A 22,344-nucleotide genomic window follows, 5' to 3' on the forward strand; every position below is an offset into this window, starting at 1 on the left:
TCATTTTATTCCCCCTAAAATTCTTCTAAGTATTTTTTTTTTTTTTCAGTTTTACCTCTTTGCCTCTTCTTACTGAACATTCCGAGGGTAATAAATGACAGTGAGTGCTGCTTTATGACATAATGATATAATTTACGACATCATACAGATGTTCTGCAGTTCCTGCTCCAGTGGTTTGAATTACCACTGATGTGTAGATTACACATTGAAATCCATATTCGGCCCAAGTCTTTTACCAAACCCTTATTTCTAGGTGCCTATGGAATGAACTCCACAGAATGTTCCAAGAAAACCTGATACCAGCCATATCAAGAATGGAACGCGTAATCTCGCTGCGAAATAGATACTCTTTCCTAATTTCCCCAGTTGTACCAACTGCATGCACACTCAAGAAGCCACTAGCTTCCAGCCCACACACTGCATTTGGAATACACTTCTTCATTCCTGAGAAAACCCAACTGGGCTCCAGGAAATCCCAGGGCAGTTGAGGGTCTAAATATCTGGTCCACATTCCTTCTCCTGCCTTCAGAGGGGACATTGCCACTCTCTCTCACTGGACCCATAAACTGCCTTGGAATCCATCTCAACATCAGGCTCCAGGCAACTACTGTCATTTAAACAAGATTGATGATCATTTTTGGTATCTTTGAAGAACCCATCTCCACTTTCACAAAATTTCACAGGAAGGCTTCTCGGTGCCAAGAAATGGGCACCAAGAGTAAAGGGTGTTGGTATACAAAGGACTTCAAACAAATAGAATTTTCATGGGATTTCATGCTTACATACCATGTTTACCCCAGGAATTAAAAAAAAAAAAAAAAAAAAAAGAAAGGAAGGAAGGGAAGGAAGGAAACCAAATGCCTGTAAAACACCACCATTGTACTTGGTACCCTGTGGTTGCTAGAAGGCTTAAACGAGATGCTGAGGTACCTAATATAGCAAATCCAGAATCCACACACCACCCCTTACAGCCCAGAGTGTATCCTCCTCTCACATCACGATCCTCATTTGTCCTGTTCAGTAACCTCTATTTTAATTGGGCTAACCGGATTGCCACACCCTTTTGCAACTTGCCATCTCTGATTCTCTCTACTTCTGTTTCTTAACTTCCTGAAAACTCCTTTCTCCCAGGAAGTCTTCCGTCATAGTGATAAGTTCACTCTCCACTGCTCCTGTAGCTCTTTTGCTGGTGGCTGGCATGTTGGTGCACCGATGGGTTTACATTGCTAAAGGAGGAGCTTTTAAACATAGATGAGAGGAGACTACATTTTTAAATACCAACTTTTTTCTCATGTATTGCTTTATTTGATTCTCTCATTAAAGAAATTAGGTGAAGTGGAAAACTTTGTAAAAGATGAAAGCTGACTTTTTACCTTCTTTATCTATAACTGAGCTGTATTGCTTTGGTAATTCCCCCAAGTGTTCCATTCTCAACCTCTCGTTCTATACTCAGAAGAATAGAGCAGATTCTGAGAGCTAAGAATTGAGCCAACTCTGTCATATCCCAGCATTCTAATGATAAAAGTAGACACGCCTAGTTAGGAACAGGGGCTTCAAAAGTCTGTGTACCTGTTTCAAACCTCAGCTGTCCCTTACTAACATAAACCTGGGCAAGTTTCTTGTCCGTTCTAAACCTGTGTTTCTATGTGCTCCACATCTGTAAGCAATTTTAACAGGATTGTCAATTAAATAAGATATCTGAGTCACCCAGCATAGTGCCTAGCAAGTATTTATTAAACAGTAACCCATTCAACAGTCACTCTACAGTATTTCCTGAACTTTCAATAGGTTCCAACATTGTGCTGCACACTAGGAGGGCAGTGATGAGCAACACCAGATGTATGCCCTATAGTGGTAAAGCCTTACAATGTAACCATAGCTATCCTCAATACAATTCCCTCCAGAGAACTAAATATAGGGTATCCTGACTTCAAGCATAGTCTTTAGAAGGGTAGGAGAGTTTCTAAAAGGCTGACATCAAGTGGGGGGCCATGGTTTAGTATGAGTACAATAAAAGAATGCCATGGCCCAGGACTGAAAAGGATGTGTGGATGGCAGCCTCAGGTTGGATGCTGAGCTCAAACTATGTCAGCTAGATGATGTTTTGAATGTGAAAACAAAAATGCAAATCGTAATGAATTGGATCTCTCTGGGTGCCAGAAAAAATAATGCCAGAGCGTTCTTCTTCATTTGGCCCACGCTCATTCATAGAGCCAAAGCCAGTTGTGAATCTTCCCTGGCATTGTGCTTGTCATTGGTTTCTGGGTACTAACTACACCCTTTGGGGCTGCAGAAGGCAAGGGGCCAATGTGCATAATCCACACCCTCTTGTGTCTTACTATTCATATAGGGAACATTTCTATAGCATAGTAACCCACCCCTTCCCTTCCATGCAGCTCAAATATCTTAATAGTCAGATGCCTCTTTCTCTAGAGAGCTCTCTTCTTTCATTTCCATTCCTCTAACTCTTTTTTAAAAATTATCCTCATTGTATCTCATCTCTTAGCTTTTCCTCCATTCCCTTCAATACATGGCTCTTCCCTGTGTCCCCTTGTTCTCCTCTGATTGTTGCTGCTGGCAATTGGGTCTGACTCCCCCCCACCCCACATTCTTTCAATCCTGGATCATTTACCATTCCTCAACCCCCGACCCCCTGGTGATGAAAAGTGGGACTGAGAAGCGGTTTCAACCTTTGGACAGCAACTGTGCCAAACACTAGAGATCTCTCAGGTGGAATGTGAAGCTGAGACACAAAAACTCCAAAGGATCTGGAGAAAGACATGACTGTAAATATAAACAGGACCCTATCTCAGGCATCTTCTCTAGACTTCTTGTGTTTCTTTCTCTCTTTCTTTTCTTAGTATTTTTGTGTAGAACGTGATGTGCAGAAATTAGGGAAGGAAGCAAAAACAGGAATAGGTGAGCATATCCTTAGGGAAAAAAAAAAAAAGAAAACATGAAATGCACTGCAAGAACAGAACCTTGTTATAGCATTTGAAGTTTGCACAGGAAACTTCAAATAGCATCATTGATTGGCGGCTCTTTTTTCTTTTATTTTTGTGGGTAGAAGTGCATAGCTTGCCTTTGCTCACCTGCCTCACTCTGCTTTCCAACCACAGACCCACACAAAGCACATGTACACACACACATACCCTGCAAGACAAATGCCAGTTCTTGGCTGTTCATTAAACTGTATGTATGTTTGTGTTCATAGCCACTTACATGTAAATACTCCAATCGAGGTGAGAAAAGGTAATTTCAACCCCATTTTAAACACAGCTTTTCTTCTGTGAAAGATTGATCTACTGAGATGTTATAAGACTCTTCTCAGAACAGTGAAAAAAAACAGATTTTTCTCTAACATGTAAGAGCCCATTTTTAAAGTCATGAAACGCTCAAATTCAGCAGGTTTCCTAAATTATATTTCCTGTATCTCAAATAAAGGAAAAGAAAGGCAGACACCATAATGACCATTAGGGTAGTAGTCTTTTTTAATTTTTTTTTTTTTTTTTTACATTTCAAATAAGGGACTGGTTATAATATGCTGAGGAATTTTCAAGAATAGGCCTGTTCTGTTTAGTGAGCAAACATTTGGGGGTTAGTGAACTTGTACGTTGTTTCCTAAAAGTTAAGAGCAAATGCTTATATGTAAATAAATAGCTGTGTGTGTGTGTGTGTGTGTGTGTGTGTGAGAGAGAGAGAGAGAGAGAGAGATCAGAGAGAGACAGAGAGAGAGATTGAGAGAGCAGAAAGTGAGAGAGAGATTTTGTGATATTGAGAAAGATATTGAGAGAGAGACCAAAAGTGGGAAGAGGGAGGGAGAGAGAGAAATAACACGGAAATGTATTTAATTTCAAATGGCAGCTTGCTTACAAATGCCTGATCATGCCTGATTGAAGCCTTGGAAATCTAGATAAATCAACATTTTGAATGTGAACTACAGGTTTCACCAAAGTATAGTACTCTGAAGGCATTGTACCCAGAAGGCGGCCACTGGCATACTTTAATTGGAGTTATTCCTGGCTGATTTGCCTCCGCATTGGGGAACGCAGAAGACAACACTTTCCTCTTGCCATTAGCTCTAGGCCCTTCTTTCTGACTTATGAGGAAATATTAAAAGAACTAATATGTATAACTTGAGTAAACAGTGACTAAGCGGGGAGATGCTAATTATGTGCAACAATTTGAAAGGTGCATACACTGAGGAGGATGAGAAGTTATTGAGCCTGGTAGCTGAATATTGCCAGGAGACACAAAAGCACATTAAGCAAAGGGAGATTTAAACTAAACACTAGATCCCAGAATAAATATAACACTCGGGGACGTGAGCAAGCTTGTGGAAACTGGTTGAGATGTTTAAAATACCAAAATATTGAAATTTGCATTTCAAGTAAACATTTATACAAGGGCAGAAAATAATAGGAACAAGAAAAGACTCAAATTGTAGCCACAGAGCTAGTCTACCAAAGAACTGAAACAGCAGGTTATGTGTCCATTTCTGGCCTGAGAGTCTTCTTAAGGTTGAGAGAGTAAAAGGCGGTGGTGGCAGGTCCCTTGGGATGAGAGCAGCCAGCCAGACTGAACTGAAAGAACTGGAGAATGGGAGCCCCCATGGGGACAGACACGGGGGCAAAGGGAAAGGAGCAGGAGAATCTGAGTGCATTTTAGGATTTTGTGACTCAAGATTCACGTGGTGTATCCCATGCCTTGAAATAAGAAACTGCAGTTGCTGAGATGAAAGGAAAGGCATAGTATCTAGTGTCATGTCTGTGTGCACGGGGGCTTGGCTAGTTTCTGAAATAATAACTCCACACAGCAGATGCACCCTTAGGACATGGCCAGAGGCCCCTGTTCAGCCTTTTAACAGAATAGTACTCATCACCCCCTTTCTTCCCCAGTAAAGTGGTCCACTGTCAGAATTGTTAGAAGAACGTGAATTTTTACACCCGCTTGTCTTACAGAAATATTTAGCCACCTTTCAGTACTTAGCTTTGCTCTCTTAAGCCATGTGTAGTATTGAGGTGACTCTACATCTGCTTGTGTTTCTTAATTCAGTTCAGCTATAACTCAGTCCATCCAGGCTGCTATAACAAAAATATCATAGACTGGGTGGCTTATAAACAACAGAAATTTATTTCTCAGAGTTATGGAAAGTACAAGATCAAGGTAACAGCAAATTCAGTGTCTGGTGAGGGCCCACTTCCTGTTTCACAGACAGCTGCCTTTTTGCTGTGGTCTCACGTGGCAAAGGAGGCAAAGGAGCTCTCTGGGCACTCTTTTGTTAGGGCACTAATCTCATTCATAAGGGCTTCATCTTCATGATTTAATCACTTCCCCAAATCCCCACCTCCAAGTACCATCACAATGGAGATTAAGTTTCAACATATGAATTTTGGAGGGACACAAGCATTCAGTCTATCTCAGGTGAACTCAGCAAACATTTAATGAGTAACTAATCTGTGCCAAACCCTGTAGCAGTTCATGGGGATATTACGAGTAAGACATGGTTCCCAAGGAGATTACAATCTGGAGTTTTGGCTTTCTAGCAACAGAAAAGCTCCCATTTTCTATCAAATTACTGTGGATAAAAAAAAAATTACAGTGGATGAGTGAGAAATTCTCAAGTGAGGTAGGAACGTCTCCTGTGGGTGTGAGCAGAAGACTAGCAAGAAGTGACAGGGGTATAGGAGTTTCAAGTGGAAGATCCCAGGGGTAAGCAAAGGAAGAGTGACATCAGAGAGGACCCAAAGTGTTTTTCAATATTTTAAATTCTTGTCTGGCTGATGGGATGAGTAAAACCGTGTGGTTTCTCTTACCCACACTTGGTTTGCGCCTTGAGACTGCCCCTCTAGTGAGATGGCTACCGCGCTGTGTGCTGGATCTGGAGGCAGCACCAGAGTGGAGAGACTACCACAGCACAAGCAAAAATGATCCCTGCCTCACAGGGGGCACTTAAGGGAAAATGCCCCCTTCATTCTAAGGTAGCATTGGGGGAAATCCTTCCTAGAGACATGAAAATGAATATTTATGTGATGAGGATCTGTTTTATTATCCATTTATCTAGGGAAAATATGAGATTATTAATACCTGCTTGGCATGTGAGAATTCCAGGCCCCAAACCCAATAAATATTTCTTTATTTTCTCTTATTCATCCTAATATTTACTCTCATAGGTGCCATTTTTCCAAACTGGTAGGGCCTTAGTTGGTGCTTCCAAAATCATCTTTCCCTCTCCTGTAACTGGTTTATTTCTTTTAGAAATTCAAAATGCAAGGTAGGGATCCATGACCCACCATGGGCATTTGATGAGAATTAAAAAGAATTCAGTATTGACAACTATCTCTAAGACTATGATTGTTCTCTCTTTCTTCTACTGACAACTCTGTACCCACCTGGGAAAAAGGCCTGTGGGTATGGGGGAGGGCAGGGAAGAAATCCTAAAACATTCTGAAATTATCACTAGTTCTTTTCTCATTACAATCTACAATTATTCTCAAAAGCAATAATGCTATTTTACTGCCTGTTCCAACCCTGCACTCCAGATTTTGAATGAGCTTACTTACACCTATTTTAGCTTGCTAAATAAAAAACTAAATTGTCAAAGTTGCCACATTAGTCTTCAGGGTTTTTATGTCCAGCTAGAGGATTCTTAGCATCAAGTAGTTGGCATGACTCTCAGTCCATAGATGGAAGTATGCAGGAAAGATCTTTTTTCTCTTTTCCTCCAAGCCCAAATCCTGCCTCAGCTAATCCAATAAAATGGTCTGTTACTCTTTCTGAGATTTCGGTTTTCTTCCCTACTACATTCCACTTCTGTAACATGTAAAATCAGATCTGACTACTTGCTTGAATGTAGAGAAGGAAAAAGTGGAAAACACAGACAGGAAAAAAAAATCTTTTATAAATAATATCCAGCCGTATAATATAGACTAATTCAAAAACATTTTCGGTAGAAGTATGGATAGATAATGTACAGAACTTCAAGACCAAATAATTTTATATTGCTGTTGCTTTTTGTTGTTGGGATTGCAGTTTCCTCAAAACTCGTGACATTGACAATTGACAGAAGTTTTGAAGCTTAGAGTGTTCCTGACAGTTGTGTTATAGAATGTTATCAAAGAGGCCCTGTGTTCTATTGAAAGCCTAGTTAACAGGCTTAGCTGACATATTTAGACGTGAATTCTTCTCTGTGCTGGCTGGCTGTTATGTTGATTTGGCCATCAGGGAATTTCCAGAAAAGGAAAACAGCTTGTGGCATTTGAGCAGAGCTATTAATTGGTACCATTTAGTGTAGGATGACCGGCAGCAAGATTCCATCATGGTGGCAAGACCGTGTTCCTTAACACCCTCCCCAACTGTCCACCCTAACCCAAGCAGCCCTGGACTTTTGAAATCTGGAGTGAGGAGGGTTCGATTTAGCTACAGAACAAATCCGTAGGCCTTTCTGGCTAAGCTCTCCCTGCTACCCAACCTCTTTTCCTCTTCACCTTCTCTTTCCCCGTTTCCTCTTTCTCCCCCTCCACTCTCTCTCCCTTAGTTCTCTACTGATCTCTTCAGGAAGAAAGTCATTCAATCAATTATACTCCATACGAGGAGAATTTTTAAATAAGCTTGCCCAACTTGAGATTTTTTTACTAAAATGGACACATCCAACTTTATAGATCTTTCCACAAAGGGCCTCCATATCCCTAAAGCCAACTGTGAAGCCAATGATATTTAGCTCCCTACCTCCCTACTCTCAGGTGACACAGTCTATCACAAAACACACCATCAGCAGCACGGCACATTCTCATGGATCTGGTCCATGATCTGAAAGCCTCAATGTTTGATGCAGAACAAGGAAACCATAGCTGCAAGACAGCGTTTAGCACACGATCCTTGAGAACAGAATTCCACATAGTCTAGAGAAGGATGGTGGTTTCTCAAAAGGAAGCCACATCATCAAATACCACTTTGGTGTAAAGGGTGCTTTGCATCATGGCATAATCAGTGATGTCAGTGCTTCACCCATATCCCCTCCGAGCGCTTTATGACTTATGTGCACCTCCTCTCCCCCTGCATTGCTCCAACCTTTAACCAATGATGGATGGGTGAAGACATAAGCACTTCTACTTCTTGCTTCATGATCAGAACAAATTTGAGAGAGACACACGCTGTCCCTAGAGCTCCTCGAAAGACTGAACCGCAGTCGCTGTCTGTGGGGCTTAGCTTGGCATTGCACCCTTGCTTGGCTTCTTTCCCTCCCAGGTCCCATTTTCCCACTCCCCTACCAGTTTTTCCTGAGAACACCTCCTACTTAATCACTTTCACAAGACTTTTTGCCCTGGGGTCTTGCTTCTGTGGAGTCTGATCTCAGGCAAAGCCCATTGTCTAATTATTGAAAAGCCATGTGGATTTATTGCTTTTAAAAAGAAAAATGAGGTGATCTACTGTATATTTTAGACTTTAGAGAACAATCATGCAAACTTCTGTTTTTTAGGAAGAGAATTTGAAGGAGAAGAAGAATATCTGGAGATCCTCGGCATCACCAGGGAGCAGTCAGGCAAATATGAGTGCAAAGCTGCCAATGAGGTCTCCTCAGCGGATGTCAAACAAGTCAAGGTCACTGTGAACTGTGAGTATGCAGGAGCCAGCAGGTGCTGTGTGCACACCACCTCCAGCAAGCTCTAAAGATTCCATTAGCAAAAAGAGCATTGCATTTCAAGCAGACACTGTTCTGGTCAGGGATGCACATTTATACATTGGACATATCCAAGGGCAGGACTTGGCCTTTGAATTTGATAAATCAACTCTACCAACTCTAAATACAACCTATAATACATTTAGCAATACACTCTGTCTTTTACTCAGACTACAGAATTAAGAAAACATGACCAGACCGCATTAGCTTTTCTGGCAGTAACTATTCTGGTCTTTGTGGAGACCGAGGTCATACTACTTTGGAAAAAACAATTCATATCTGTTTTAACTAGAGTTTCTAACTTAATGTATTGTTTATCAGGAGGAATACCCCAAGATTATATTTTATCCTCAGCTGTTTAACTAATTGGCCTTGGGAACAAATTCAAGCCACTGTGGTCAGATACCATGCCTCCCTGGGGGCTAACAGGGATGCCTAGTAAGTTAATTTTGGTTATCTATTTTTCCCAAAGTATAAGCATTAGAAAGGAAGATTTTACTAAGATGCATAGGTAAGTGGGCATTCTTTGAACTTCTCAGATGAAAGGATCCTTAGATGTAGTTCAAAAGGGGGAGAGGGGAGGATCCTTATGATGTGTGTCACCCAGCAAAGGAATAAAGAGAATTCGTTTACCCTGTTTGGTTAGGAGTGACTTTCTACATCATTTAAATTCAAGTTCCCACATCACACAATTATGGCTAGTGACAGAGACAAAAGGATGTCCTGACAGTTTTTCCCTTCAATGCATTTAACACACACACACCCTACAAACATACGTATGCACACATAATACACATACATACAGTTAGGCACACAGACACATATGCACAAAAATCATAACCCATATTGGAAAGTATGCTTTAAGCTATGATGAGTTACTTTCTGTCACCTTATGTCCTCCATGCAGTTACGTTCGTGCCAGTGATTCTATATAAATTCTCTCTATTCTCAATAACCCTGGCAAGGTAGAGACAATTGAGACTTTTTTAGAGTTTGAGAAACTGAAGCAGAAGGAGGTAAAGTTGCCTATTCAAAGCAACACAGAAAGCAAATGTGAGAAAAGGGATTCAGACTCAGGTCCATTTGGTTCTAAAGCCCTCGCTCTCAGGAGAAAAAGAGAGGAGGGAATTTCCAATTCTTTGTATCTACTATGTACAGCATCGAATTAAGGAGTTTACATTTGTAATTTATTCTTCACAGTAAACCTGTAAGGTAAGCATCATTAATCTTACTTTACAATTTGAAAATTGAGGCTTAGAGAGCTGAGGAGACTTGCTCAAGGTGCCCCAGCCTGTGCTGGGATGCACTGTTACCCGTGGCCTTGCTCCAGCCTTGCAGCTTCTGAAACAGGCAGCAAAGTCTCCTTCAGGCCACACCTAGGAGAAGCCAGTAGATGTGACTCTGCTGTAGACACTTCTGGAGCTCATTTCCAAGAAGCAAGCACTGCATTTGATGAGCTCTGAAGTGCTTCTCTCCTTAGCTGTCTCTGAATTTTTTAGTAATAGAGTTTTGAAATGCCAGTATTACTATTCTTTTCCAGTACTGGGCGTGTTTCAAAGACACATTAATAATCTCAATGTTATAAAATGCTTTAGGACCTTTTTTTCACATGAAAGGCAACTTCTCTGGGTGTTTATCGAAGTTTATAATTAGGTTAGTTAGCTTCTTTTATGTACATATAACCACGCCATCATCTTCTATCTCTTCCCTGACTTTTGCAGTCAAGACTTCATTTTCTCTTAATTGACCTTCATCTTAATTAGATTTCTGAAAGTCCAATCATGGAGTACATAGAAAATATTTATGCTTCCATTGTGTGAAACATCAAAGTGGTCTGGATTGCAGATGGTTCCCAAGATCAAAGCTAGCCGCCTGGGCCCTATTATTATTAGCGCAATTAGTCTGACATTGCTCCTTCTTGACTGTCCCCAAAGTGTAATTTAGAATAGAAGAAAATACTGATAATTTTCAAGAAAAGACTTTTATGAAAATGTACACTTTTGCTAGTTATGACTGAACCACAGAAGACTGGACAGAACCTGGACATTCTAAAAAGACATTATGTAACAAATTATATGGAAAGCTGTAATGAGTTTAGTCAAAGATGCAGTATGTCCTCACCAGCAGGAGCTAGCACATGCCCAACCTTATTAAAATTGCTCAGTAAATGTTTACTGAATGAGTAGGTGGAAAACTCATAGCCACACTCTGGGCTCTTAACATTTCTCCAAACCTTGCAAATAATATTGGTCACAAATCGAGAATATTCTACTATCAATTTCCTGTGGAATCACCTTTTTACTAAAACTTCATAAGCTGTGTTTATATTATATTGAAACTAGTCATCGTATCATTTATTCTGTTCAAATAATTCATGTTACATAAATGTAGTTGTACTAAGTGGAAGAAGTATCCAAGACTGAATTATGGAACCAGGTCAGCCTAGCAAAACCCTTGCATACAGAAAAATGTCCAGGATCACCTTTGTCACTTCATTTAAGCCTACCTGCTATGAAAATGCCCCATTATTTAAACTAATTTCTCTTTCTTTTCAAAACACAGGCTTTGGAATTATGTCAGGGGATTAGAATGACTGAACAGATTATTGTAGTGAACAGACCCTGAGTACCACTTAAAAATAAAAAAGTCCCAGTGCTGCTAACTTTCTTTCATCAAGGCTCTGCTAATTCATTTACTTGGTTGCCAACAAATGTTTGTTGCAGGACTCCAAGAGGCTGGAGCAGTAGACAAGAGACATAGCAGTTTCTTCTGCTGAGCTCACAAGCTGGATTGTGTAGTCTCTCCTTTTTACTTCTCTCAGATAACCCTTCTCCAAAAAGCTAAATTATTTGGCTCAAAATATTTTCAATTAAATAACCTTAGTAAAATTCATACAATAGGCAGGACTTCTGGCTTCCTGTATTCTACCCACATTATAGCTAATGTCTTCCAGGTACCAGCTCTAGGGACAGTCTGTCCTTCCATTGCAGCTTGTAGATGTAATTCCTCAATTTCCATTCTTACAGTGTGTTAAAAGTTTCTACTTATGAGTTTGTCTCACTCTAGTGCCCAGTATACCTACGATAACATCTAGCACATAATAAATGTTTATTCAATACAAACTATTAATTTTATTTGGACTCTTCCTATACTGAACTTTTTTCCTATTCCTGGAGAAATTCTTCTCAAAACTGCCCCCAGCTCTCAAACCTGCCCCCTACCCCATTGACAGACTAATGATCCCACCTTCTGCCTTCTCTCAGCTCTGTCTCCAGATAGGTTCACATAGTCACTCTTCACAACTTCTTTTTCCTCTACTCCTCTCCCTCTGAACTAAGCTCTGCCTCCACCCTGGAGTCCAGAGCTAACCAACCCAACTAGTACAGATGGTGGGGGACACAGAATGCTGCCATTTCTAAATGTAAGCTTACCCTTACATTTGATTGCCATCTATTTAGGGGAGGCAGGGGTTACCAGAATACACAATTGAAACTGGAAACACATGTTGCCTACAGATTACATACATGTATTTTAACTCAACTCTTCAGTGCTTTGATTCAAAAATCATCTAATGAGGAAACTTTAGGAAAATAACCACACAACATGGAACCAGACTGGCCACCTTCTCTAACTATTCATAGCTACAGCTATCGAGTCTCCATGCCAAGATTTAAGCTATTCTTACACTTGGGAATGTATCAGTAAAGACACATTCTAATGTTTATAAATCTATCATGAGATTATCAGAGTAAGTATTCAGTAAGAATCCAGAGTACTATAATTTTCTACTATAATTTTACAATACGGACAAGAACCATAATTTTCTGATGCCTTCAGAGTACCAAGACCATCCTAGAGATTTCAAATACATTCACTGTAATCATCATATTAACAGTGGCCAAGCAAGCAGGGAGGTATACTGGGCCCAGTTTGCCCCAGAGAGGAGAAGTATTTACTTTATCACAGACATTGCTTAGTATGCCTGCTTCAGTATTGCTGGTACAAGGCAATTAAAAAAAAAAAAAAAAGACAACTTTAACTTATGGTTCCTAAATTCTCTGCAGACAATGCCTTTATCATTGCCTGCACCCTCTGCCACCTTGTTACACCACTGCACGCTAACCTTGGTAGACAACTGACCCCATGCAGAGAAGACAAAACAAAACTCAGAGAATGTAAGCATTCTCTGCCACAAAATCAGAGTTTGTGAGTAGTAGACTTGGGACTCTAACCCAGGTCTAACTCCAAAGCCCTCTCTCCTTCCATGACACCAGGTGAATAATAGCAATACGAAATAATAAATGTAATCACTTTAGGTGTTAAAAATGCTCTCTACTATCTAATAAAAATTTGATATTTATATCAAAACTGTGAAATCAGTACCCAGATGCCATCATCTATATCCACAGGTGAAGGGCTGCAGGAGGACAACATGTCTGTGCTGACAGCCTAAATGGCGCAGGCAGAAATTGAGCCCACATCCTGACTTCCAGTGCAGGTTTATATCCACTATGTCACTGTATGTCGTGCCATTTTTTGGTACCCTGTAAATAGCAAAAATACGTAGCAATTACTTTTCAAGCTAGCAGCCTACTACCCTAAGTGGTACTTTTTCTTATTAGGAATTCATTGCTCTTTAAAAGAACTAGTATAGAAGTACCAGCATAGAGAGGTTCATAGCATGGGTTTCAGAACATGAGAGACCTGGGTTCAAATCCATATCCCACCAAATACTCGCTATGTGAATTGGGACAAGTTACTAATGCTCTGTAGGCTGGTCTTTTCATTCATAATAATGCTTACTTCCTAGAGCTTATTATTTGGATAAAGAGAAAATCTAAAGCCTAGTACAGTGCTAACATGTGGTAAATGCCCATAAATTGAATCATTTATTCAGAATTTTATTACTATTAATATTATAATTATCCTTTATTAATATATTCCCAATATTAGGAAAATTAAGTGAATGATATTTTATCATTGTTATCCTCTTTATTCTGATTGAAAGAGCCTTGTTATTGGAGGTATAAGAAGAAGAAAGGCCTTATTAATATTTTCAGAACTCCAAATTTTGAAGTAATAAAAACTGGAAGGGTCCTTTGACAATTGTCAGCTTTTCCAAAGTCATGTAAAGAATAATGGTGGACTTCTTGGTGCAGAATTTAAATGAAGCCACATTTTTATTATAACCATATTTTGAGCAAGGGCACCTATTACTTTAACTATGCTGAGCATACTGCAGTATGATTTGTAATAATCTTTCTTAGCCTCGCCTATACAGAATTCATTACAAATGAACTTTGAAATGTTCATTCCAATAAGCCATGGAAGAACAGACCTTCCCCATGGTGTCATTTGAGAAACATTAGGAACACATCTGACATTCTAATTTGTTCCTAAATTCTCCAAATGAGCACTTTGTACATTTATCAGTATTCACAAATTTACCCTGGTACAAGAAACTTACTAAGTTTTCAAAGAGAGAAGTAAGCAGTTGGACTTTGTAATTAACGAGTGTCATTTTTTCCCAAAATTATGCACTTAAAAGTTCCCAACCTTAGTTTGCTGCCAGTTTTCCCATGTTAGGACCTCTGTGGGGCTAATAAATAGTGTACTGCTTAGTCATTCAGGTTTCAAACAAATTGAGAAATAAGTAAAAGAGTAATCTGGGAGAACCAAATGCCCCCATTGTTAGAGATTAAGGTGGTTAGAGGTAGTAGCTCTGTGTGGCCAACATACCTCCCCAGTCACGGCAGCCCTGGGTTGGTGCAGTTCTGCTCACATGAGAGCGGGAAGGGGTGAGCCCAAGTAAGAATTCCAGCATAAAGAAACAGAGGAGAACCTTTGCTACCTGCCAGGAGCTTGGTCCCAAAAGCAAGAAGGTAAAGAGATAAGCCAAACAGGCCCAGTTTATTCTTCCCAAATTTTTCAATTAGATAAATCATTCCTTTCTCTAGTAATTCCAGAGCAGTAGGTACACTATATAGGCTCCTGCCATATACAAGGAAATAACCAGAATAAGGCAGAAAACTCTGCAAAACTGTGCAACTGGGGCCTGCATTCTTGGTCCTGTGGTAGAGGGACTAGAAAGCATCCACCATGGCAATATTATATTGAGGTGCCAAAGCTATGAGTGCCAGGGGTGATGGTAGGATGTGTGGAGTCTTGCCCAGGTCTAGGGCTGGTTTAGCAAAGCAACAGTCATCATTAAGAATTTGTCAGTTATAACCATCCAGCTCCAGAAACTCACAAACACTGGTTAAAACTCATTTTTCAAATTGTGAAAGTCAACAAACCAACAGAATCACAAGCAAAATTAATCTCTCCAACCAACATCGACGAGCCACTGTGCTACATATTGTGGAGTCATTGGCAGTTTAAGAACATAATACAGTGAGAAGAGGTGAGGATGGGAAATTAATATTTGTTGAGTGTTTTACTGCTGGTCATCTCTCTCTCTTCTTATACGTCTTGTCTCAGTGGGTGGCATCACCCGGATGCCCAAGCCCAAGCCAGAAACCTGGCTGTCACTTTTTTGACACTCCTTCTTTCCCTCACCCTTCACATCTAATCCATGGCTAGTCTTGTCAATCCTGAGGCTTCATGTATCTGTCCACTCCTTTTGAGCCCCTCTATCACAAACCTAGTGCAGGACATCGCTGGATTCTTCATCAGTCTTTAAATGGGCTTCCTTGAATCTAGTTCCAACATTTTATAGAGGAAGAAATTGAAGTGTTGTGACTGTGGGCAAAGTACTAAACTCTCTAATGAAGAAGGACAATGAGGGACAGAGCCTGGATTTGAGCTCAGGTCTATCAAACTTTAATTCTAAGCCTATCACTTATATTCTATGCTCCATCTCTATTTATGCCTCCTCCACAAATATGACAACTGCCAATTAGTGCATTATCCTTTGAACTGCTGTTCTCTAATGTTCTATATAACCAATCACAGCATGAAAAACTTTTAAATGGAACCTTGGGTGATTATTTTAAACTAGCTTCTTCTTTTAAAAGATGAGAAAGAAAAGGTTCAGACTGTTACAGATGCTTGCCCAGACCACAGTTCCGGTTAAGAGCAGAGTCAAAATCAGACCTCAGGAGTCCTATTCCTGACTGCTAATCCTGACTCCTAAGCCATGGAGTAGATGAATGAGTTCTAATTTGGAAAGTTAGCAATTTAAGAGTTAAACAAGTTAAGGGCATGAAAATACAGTTGGGTCATAATAATACCAACTGCTCATTCAGAAAGAAGGGGCAGTTCTTGCTAGAATTGGGATATTTTATAGCTGGAAGGGATGCTATAGATCATTAAAGTATGGTTTCCTCATTTCACAGGTGATTAAACAAAGGCCCAGAAAGACAGTGTGATGGGAGGTCCACACAGTCAATCTGAAATTAAATTCCAAGACTCCTAGTTTAAAGTTCAGGGTTCTTTCCCCTACATCATTTTCCCATTTTGAGCCTATACAAAAATAAGCAGATGTCTAAAGCAAAACAACAACAACAAGAACAAAACCAATAAAACAACAAAACCTCTCTCTGTCACACCTGTTTGCATATGGACTGACAATGTTTATCTACATGTGCTCTCTAACTCCTCCTCTCTCTGACAATGACTTAAAGATTTCCAAGCTGATAGGAAAATAAAATGGGGGAGGAAAATTTCCAACTAATCTGATGCTTTTGTATATCCCTTTTAACTCAGATAATGAGAGTCTTCTACAGGCAGAAAACTCAGGAAATAGTTTTAGAATATGAAGAGAAAAATTTAGAAACAAGAAAGATGGCCTAGGTACTGAAGAGCAAGGGTTTAAATGAATTTTGTGCACTAAAGTTTCCTTTTCTGATTTCCCTAAATAAGCTTTTTTCTCTACAAACTCTAAACAGATTGTTTCTATTTTTTTCCATGGGTACACAGCGGAGTTGCCATTTTTGGCAAATGACCTTTGGACAGAAAAATCATTTTCTCCTTGAAGGTTCATAACAGGCACAATTACAGCATCAAGCCCAGGAGCTCGAGTCTACAACCCTATTGTAGTCATGCGGACCTGTAAACACTTGTTCCACACTCATAGGTTAGCTTGAAAGAGTCATTGCAAATTAGAATGTCAGACGTGTTTCTAAGCTCATTTCAAGCCTGTTATAGTTTTGTATGTCCATCCCTGGGCATAAAAATCAAGTAAACAACTGCCCGAGAGAGTAGAAGACTGAGACCCCAGGAAGTCTTCTATGCTCCAGGATAGGCTGCAGACTGCACACCACACATAAAAGGAAAATTACCTGGGTCATAGTGATAAGGGAACACATACAAGAAAAAAAGGTAAAGTAATCACCTAATAAGTATTTTGTTTGTTGGTTTGTTTCTAAATTCCTGCAACAATATCAGGCTAAGCTTGGCTTAGGAGGATTTTAGCCTTCTATTATTTTCATTGGACTCCTCAAAACCATCCCAAACTATAATAATAGTAAAATGATGATGAAGAAAAATAAAAATGGTCAAATTATACATTTAAAATCTCAAGTCCTTTAGTATCATTGCTTAAATTATGAAAATAAAGAAACTTTGAAAATATTACAATCTACGGTTGGAATAATTGATGATCTATTGGAGAAGAGAAAAAGAAATCCTAGGTTCTATTTCCATAAAACCCTGTTAAGTGTCTTGTTTAGATAAACCAAGTCTATATTTTCAGTAATCTTCTCTTATTTTTATTTATTTTCTAGTGATCAATCCCATTCATCTGATCATGTAATTCATGTAAATGGAGCTTTAAGACAATTCCTTTCCTGCCTCTCTCCAATCAGATTGTCCTTCTTAATTCTTTCCCGAATGAAAATTCTGGAGCAACCTCTGACTCTCATGTAAACCCATGTGCCTGTCCTTTCTACAGATCCTCCCACTATCACAGAATCCAAGAGCAACGAAGCCACCACAGGGCGACAAGCTTCACTCAAATGTGAGGCCTCAGCAGTGCCTGCACCTGACTTTGAGTGGTACCGGGATGACACCAGGTAATGCCAAATGTGCCATGTCTCCACTGTTCTGCTAGGCGGTCCTAGAGGCACCAGAAGCCCCCAATGATGAAACCAAGCCCAGCTGTAATTATGCAGACCTATACTGTTATACGCTTCCTTTTCCTCATCTCTTTATCAAGTGCTTTGGGCCCTGTGACTCTTAAGCTGAAGCCCAGAAGCACTCAGGCTATATATAAAAAGTGAAGTAGATGGTTCAGTGGGTACTTTCCACCTGCATGTCTTTTTTATCTGTAGCAGAAACACAAGCCCAATGGAACTCATCCATTCCTGAGTCTTCCCTGTCGATGGACATTGATGCTGACAATATGGGATTGCATAGATTGTGCGATTAAAATGAGGAATTGAGCAGGGAACAACAAATTGTAACTACTTTCTTTCTCTCCTTTTCCCCCAATGTAAGGATGGGGAAAGAAGTAGTAAGTGAAAATCTTCATCCATGTTCCTTTTCACTCTTCTGTTTTTGAACTTTTAGGATCAACAGTGCCAATGGCCTTGAGATCAAGAGCACGGAGGGCCAGTCCTCTCTGACAGTGACCAACGTCACTGAGGAGCACTACGGCAATTACACCTGCGTGGCTGCCAACAAGCTGGGGGTCACCAATGCCAGCCTAGTCCTTTTCAGTAAGTATGCCAAAGCAAGGCCAGCTCCACAGAATTAAACTGCATTCTCACTTGGAACTTAAACATCCTTCCTTTATCTCTTAAAGTTAAACTTACACAAAAATAAGAACATACTCACTGAAACAAAAACACAGGGCTCTTAATCCCTGCATAACAGAGATTTACAAATGAGTAACTTCTCTAGTCTCCATCTTACTTTTGATATCTGCCTTGTTTTATTTTTTTGTTTGTTTGTTTTGTTTAGTTTTGTTTTTCCCTGGTTGGTTCAACTGAAAGAATATTCAGAGAACATAAGTCTCTTTGGTGGTGGTCTCTTTAAGAAGCAGAGGTGATGTCAGAGCCTGGAAATGAACAGCAGTTAGAAAACGGCGGCGATGAGAGTGATTGAGGAAGAAATATTCAGTGAAAATGGATAAGGTGCTGGGAGAAGGCAGAGGCTGGAAAAAGAAAGCGTATTTTTAACAACACAAGAGGGAGGGTGGAATGAATGATTAAGACATAATATAACATCTAAAGGTGGAAAAATGGTTGCAGAAAGGTTTCCAAAGGACAGCAGGGGACATTACTTTTCTGATATATTTTTGGAACAGAAATGGGATGGTGGGAAAGAGGAGCATTTCTCAAGACTATAGATCATCCTGAAAGTAGATTAAAGAGGGATCTGTTATTTTAAAGTTCCTGCTGTTGGCAATGGTGGAGACCCCTCCTTGAAGTCTTGCTCTTCAGCAGCACGCTACAGCCAGGTCTCTTGCCTTGTTGGCTGGGTGGCTATGACCACGGAAGCAAATGCCCCCTAAGAAACAGAAGGATGGTGAATGGAATCACAGGAAGATGATGGCATTTGAAATAGGGACACATTTATCACAATAAGTAAAACAAACAAACAAAAACGTTAGCATGCACTGAGCCAAAAAGTTCATTTGGACTAAAGGGAAAAGTCCAAGGAATGTACTATCATTATTTTGAAATAACAAACCACTAAGATTTTTTTCTGCACAGGTTCAGTGGGAAAATTAGAAATACTATGACCAGGAAAGATGTCTCTGTCATGTTTTATGCAGTATAGACGAACCTTCAAGGAACCAAAAAAAAAAAAAATCAATTTAAATGAGAGTTATTTCGAAATATAGTATTAAAGTCCCTTAAAAACTGCTCAGAATCCAACCCACTTATACTACACAACAACCACAACTGCTCTAAATTTGGCCTCCAGTTTCTCACCTGTAGCCCTCGTGACTTAAATCTGATAGGACACAGCTACACAGATGCCGCGTTGGCATGTAGCTCAAAACTCAAATCCCGTTTACTTGTCTCCAAAGACCAAACATCAGTGTTCTTTGCTTAAACTAGAGACATCGATATTCCCAAGACACTTGAGAAGATATTTATTGAGAAACGTAGTTACCTAACTTATTTCGGACTTTAGGGATTCCATAAGTAGGGGGACAAACCAGCCTCAACTATGAATTTGAGATTCTGACAAATCTAAGGTGACCTGCTGAAGTAGAACAGCATACACTTAACGAGGTTTTATAGGGATGGAGAAAGAGAAAAGGGAACAATTGGATTAGTGACAGAAAGTGAGCAATTATACATCTGTATTAAAGTATATTTTCTTCTTTTCTTACCTAGAATAAGAAGTGCGCTAATGATATATATTAAATAATAAATAAATTGTTGCTTGTAGACTGAGAGAGAGGAAGAGGAAGGAGGGTGGAAGGATAGAATACTTCAGGAAAGAAAAAGTGATCGGGGCTGGCTGGAGATAGTGCTGGTGGTCATCAAAGGTCATCTCAAGCCTATAATGAATGCCATTGCCCTACCACAAAAGTCCATTTGAAGGACCTAACCTGCTAAAATTAAGAAATGTGAAGAATCTTACAAAATTACTCTTCATAAACTGAGAATCAGAGACTCTGAAAGTGCTGGTGGTGGTACTTTTCCATGGAGCAGTGTCAGGAGGGGAGAGATGCAGGAGGGGAGCAGGGCGTGCGGCGGCTGCTGGGGAAGCGGCGTGTGGGCAGCGGGGTGCGCTGCTGACCAAGCCGGTGCAGAGCAGACAGGGCAGCTGGCGAACTGCTGCCAGCCAGAGGCAGCAGCAGGAGAGATCCGGAGCCAGAGCCCCTGAAGTTCACGATGATTCATCTTTGTCGCTGGGTCGGCACATTTTCAGGCGTGTCTGTCGCAGGGATGTGCTGACTTGTCACTCGGTGACAATTTGTGGTCACTTGTCCTCTGCAACATACTTACATACACTTCTCCACCCTCTATTCAAATATTGATCTCCAAAGGGGTCAATATTTGAATGAAAGTGCAAGAATACATTGTATTCATAATTTTTCTCTAAACTAGTGGAAGCATTCACTCCTCATTTTTCCTGTTCACCACGCATTCTAGCACTCTATTTGTCAAAGATCCATTCTACCTCAGTCTATATATCCAGGTAATGCCTTTTATATTTTATTCTTCATCCCTGGCTAAGCATTGCCTTACATAATTTTTCTGAATGCATTAATCCAGTGGTACAATGTTTATGGGCTGGAGCTCCTACTCTTCATCACACAGGAGAATATGCATCACAGATGAAGACTTGGCCTTCTGGTGATGCCAAGAGAAGTCCCATTGTCTGCATATGTAACTAACAGATTTTGTGTTTCCACACTGATGACTGAAATGCACCCACAATGATGATAGTTTTATCTTGTTTCGTGCTTATGTTAAGTTAGTTTTAAAGCAATGGATAGGGAGGAAGAATAAGGGTGATGATTTAAATGTCATCACTTATCACCTGAGTGCTTACAGTGTACTCTGTAGTATGCACTGTGTTAAATGCTTCACGTACGTGATCTCAGTTAATCCTCACAGCAACCCTACTAGGTACTCATGTTTCCCCATCGTACAGAGAAGTTAAGTAACTAGTGCAACTGGTTAAGGCTGAGCTTGAGATTTAAATTCAGGTAGTCTGTTTTCAGAGTCCAGGCTCTTGGCCACACATTATCTACATTTGCGTATGTGGTCAAAACTGTTAGAAGACATATTTTGTACTTTGGCGGTGAGCAGACATCTAATTTCTTTCTCCTTTTTTCACTTAACGAGGCCTTTGCACTGGCTAACCCTGTTACACTAGTGTTCTTTCCCATCCACTTTCTGCCACCCTCCCACTTCCATTTCCATTAACCAGCCTGGGCCCACTAGGTTAGTTAGACTGTTGGCTTATCTGCGGCATGTTGAGGTTCTCAGCTAGTATTCCAGCCTGGTGGCCAGTGTTTGGCTCTAAGAGGGTAATATTCCCACATGATAAAGGACAGTCCTATGATCAATTACTTTATACTTTAGAGAAATGTGTGGATTAGTAAGGTATTTTGAGGCTATTGAGTACAAAAAAATAAAAATACAAAAAAATCTACACTGGGTCATGCCACATCAGTGTGGAGGAGGTGTTTTAAATTTTCTTTTTAATTTTAAAAAATCATTAAGTCGTAAACCTATAATTGACTAAATTTCAAGTACTAGATAAGCAACCTATTACTAGAAGGAGTCTTTATAATAAGGGCCCCCCTCTTTTCTTTAGAAACCATTTTAAGTTATTATTTTAGGAGCTTTGTATTTCAACATACACCACTTGGTGCTAGTTAAGACTTGGTACAGCCTCTTCACCAGCTACTTTTAGATGCCACATAATAAAACAATTTGAGCTGTTATTGGAACACTACCCACATGTAGTTTGAAAGACAAGCTGCAAACTCCTTAAAAGGGTTCTCTATGGATACAGAAGGAAATAGGTGGGCACTTGGACTTTTGTTTCAAGAATATGCATCAAATATGATGACTTCCAAAAAGACCACGGACCTGTTTAACACTGGAAAATAAAAAGAAGATCATATCTGAGTTAATAAATTACCTCAATGTATACACCCTGTACCCTTAATGCCAGTGTTTGCTACTCTGGTTCCTTTAATTCAAAAGGTTCTCCTGTGAAGTGGTAATGCCCACTTAGTTGTTCTC

General features: G+C 40.0%; 1 protein-coding gene across 2 annotated transcripts in view; it reads left to right on the forward strand.

Moving 5' to 3' along the window:
* Positions 1-22,344, forward strand: part of LSAMP (limbic system associated membrane protein) — a 629,633-nt gene that overhangs the window by 581,396 nt on the left and 25,893 nt on the right. For both annotated transcript variants that reach the window (XM_063075134.1, XM_063075142.1), the window contains exons 4-6: positions 8,480-8,614; positions 17,574-17,694; positions 18,191-18,339. In XM_063075134.1, the coding sequence (XP_062931204.1) occupies positions 8,480-8,614; positions 17,574-17,694; positions 18,191-18,339 (405 nt within the window). The remainder of the gene's footprint in view (positions 1-8,479; positions 8,615-17,573; positions 17,695-18,190; positions 18,340-22,344) is intronic.

Source organism: Cynocephalus volans, chromosome 1 (genome assembly GCF_027409185.1).
Source record: "Cynocephalus volans isolate mCynVol1 chromosome 1, mCynVol1.pri, whole genome shotgun sequence".
Lineage (NCBI taxonomy): Eukaryota > Metazoa > Chordata > Mammalia > Dermoptera > Cynocephalidae > Cynocephalus > Cynocephalus volans.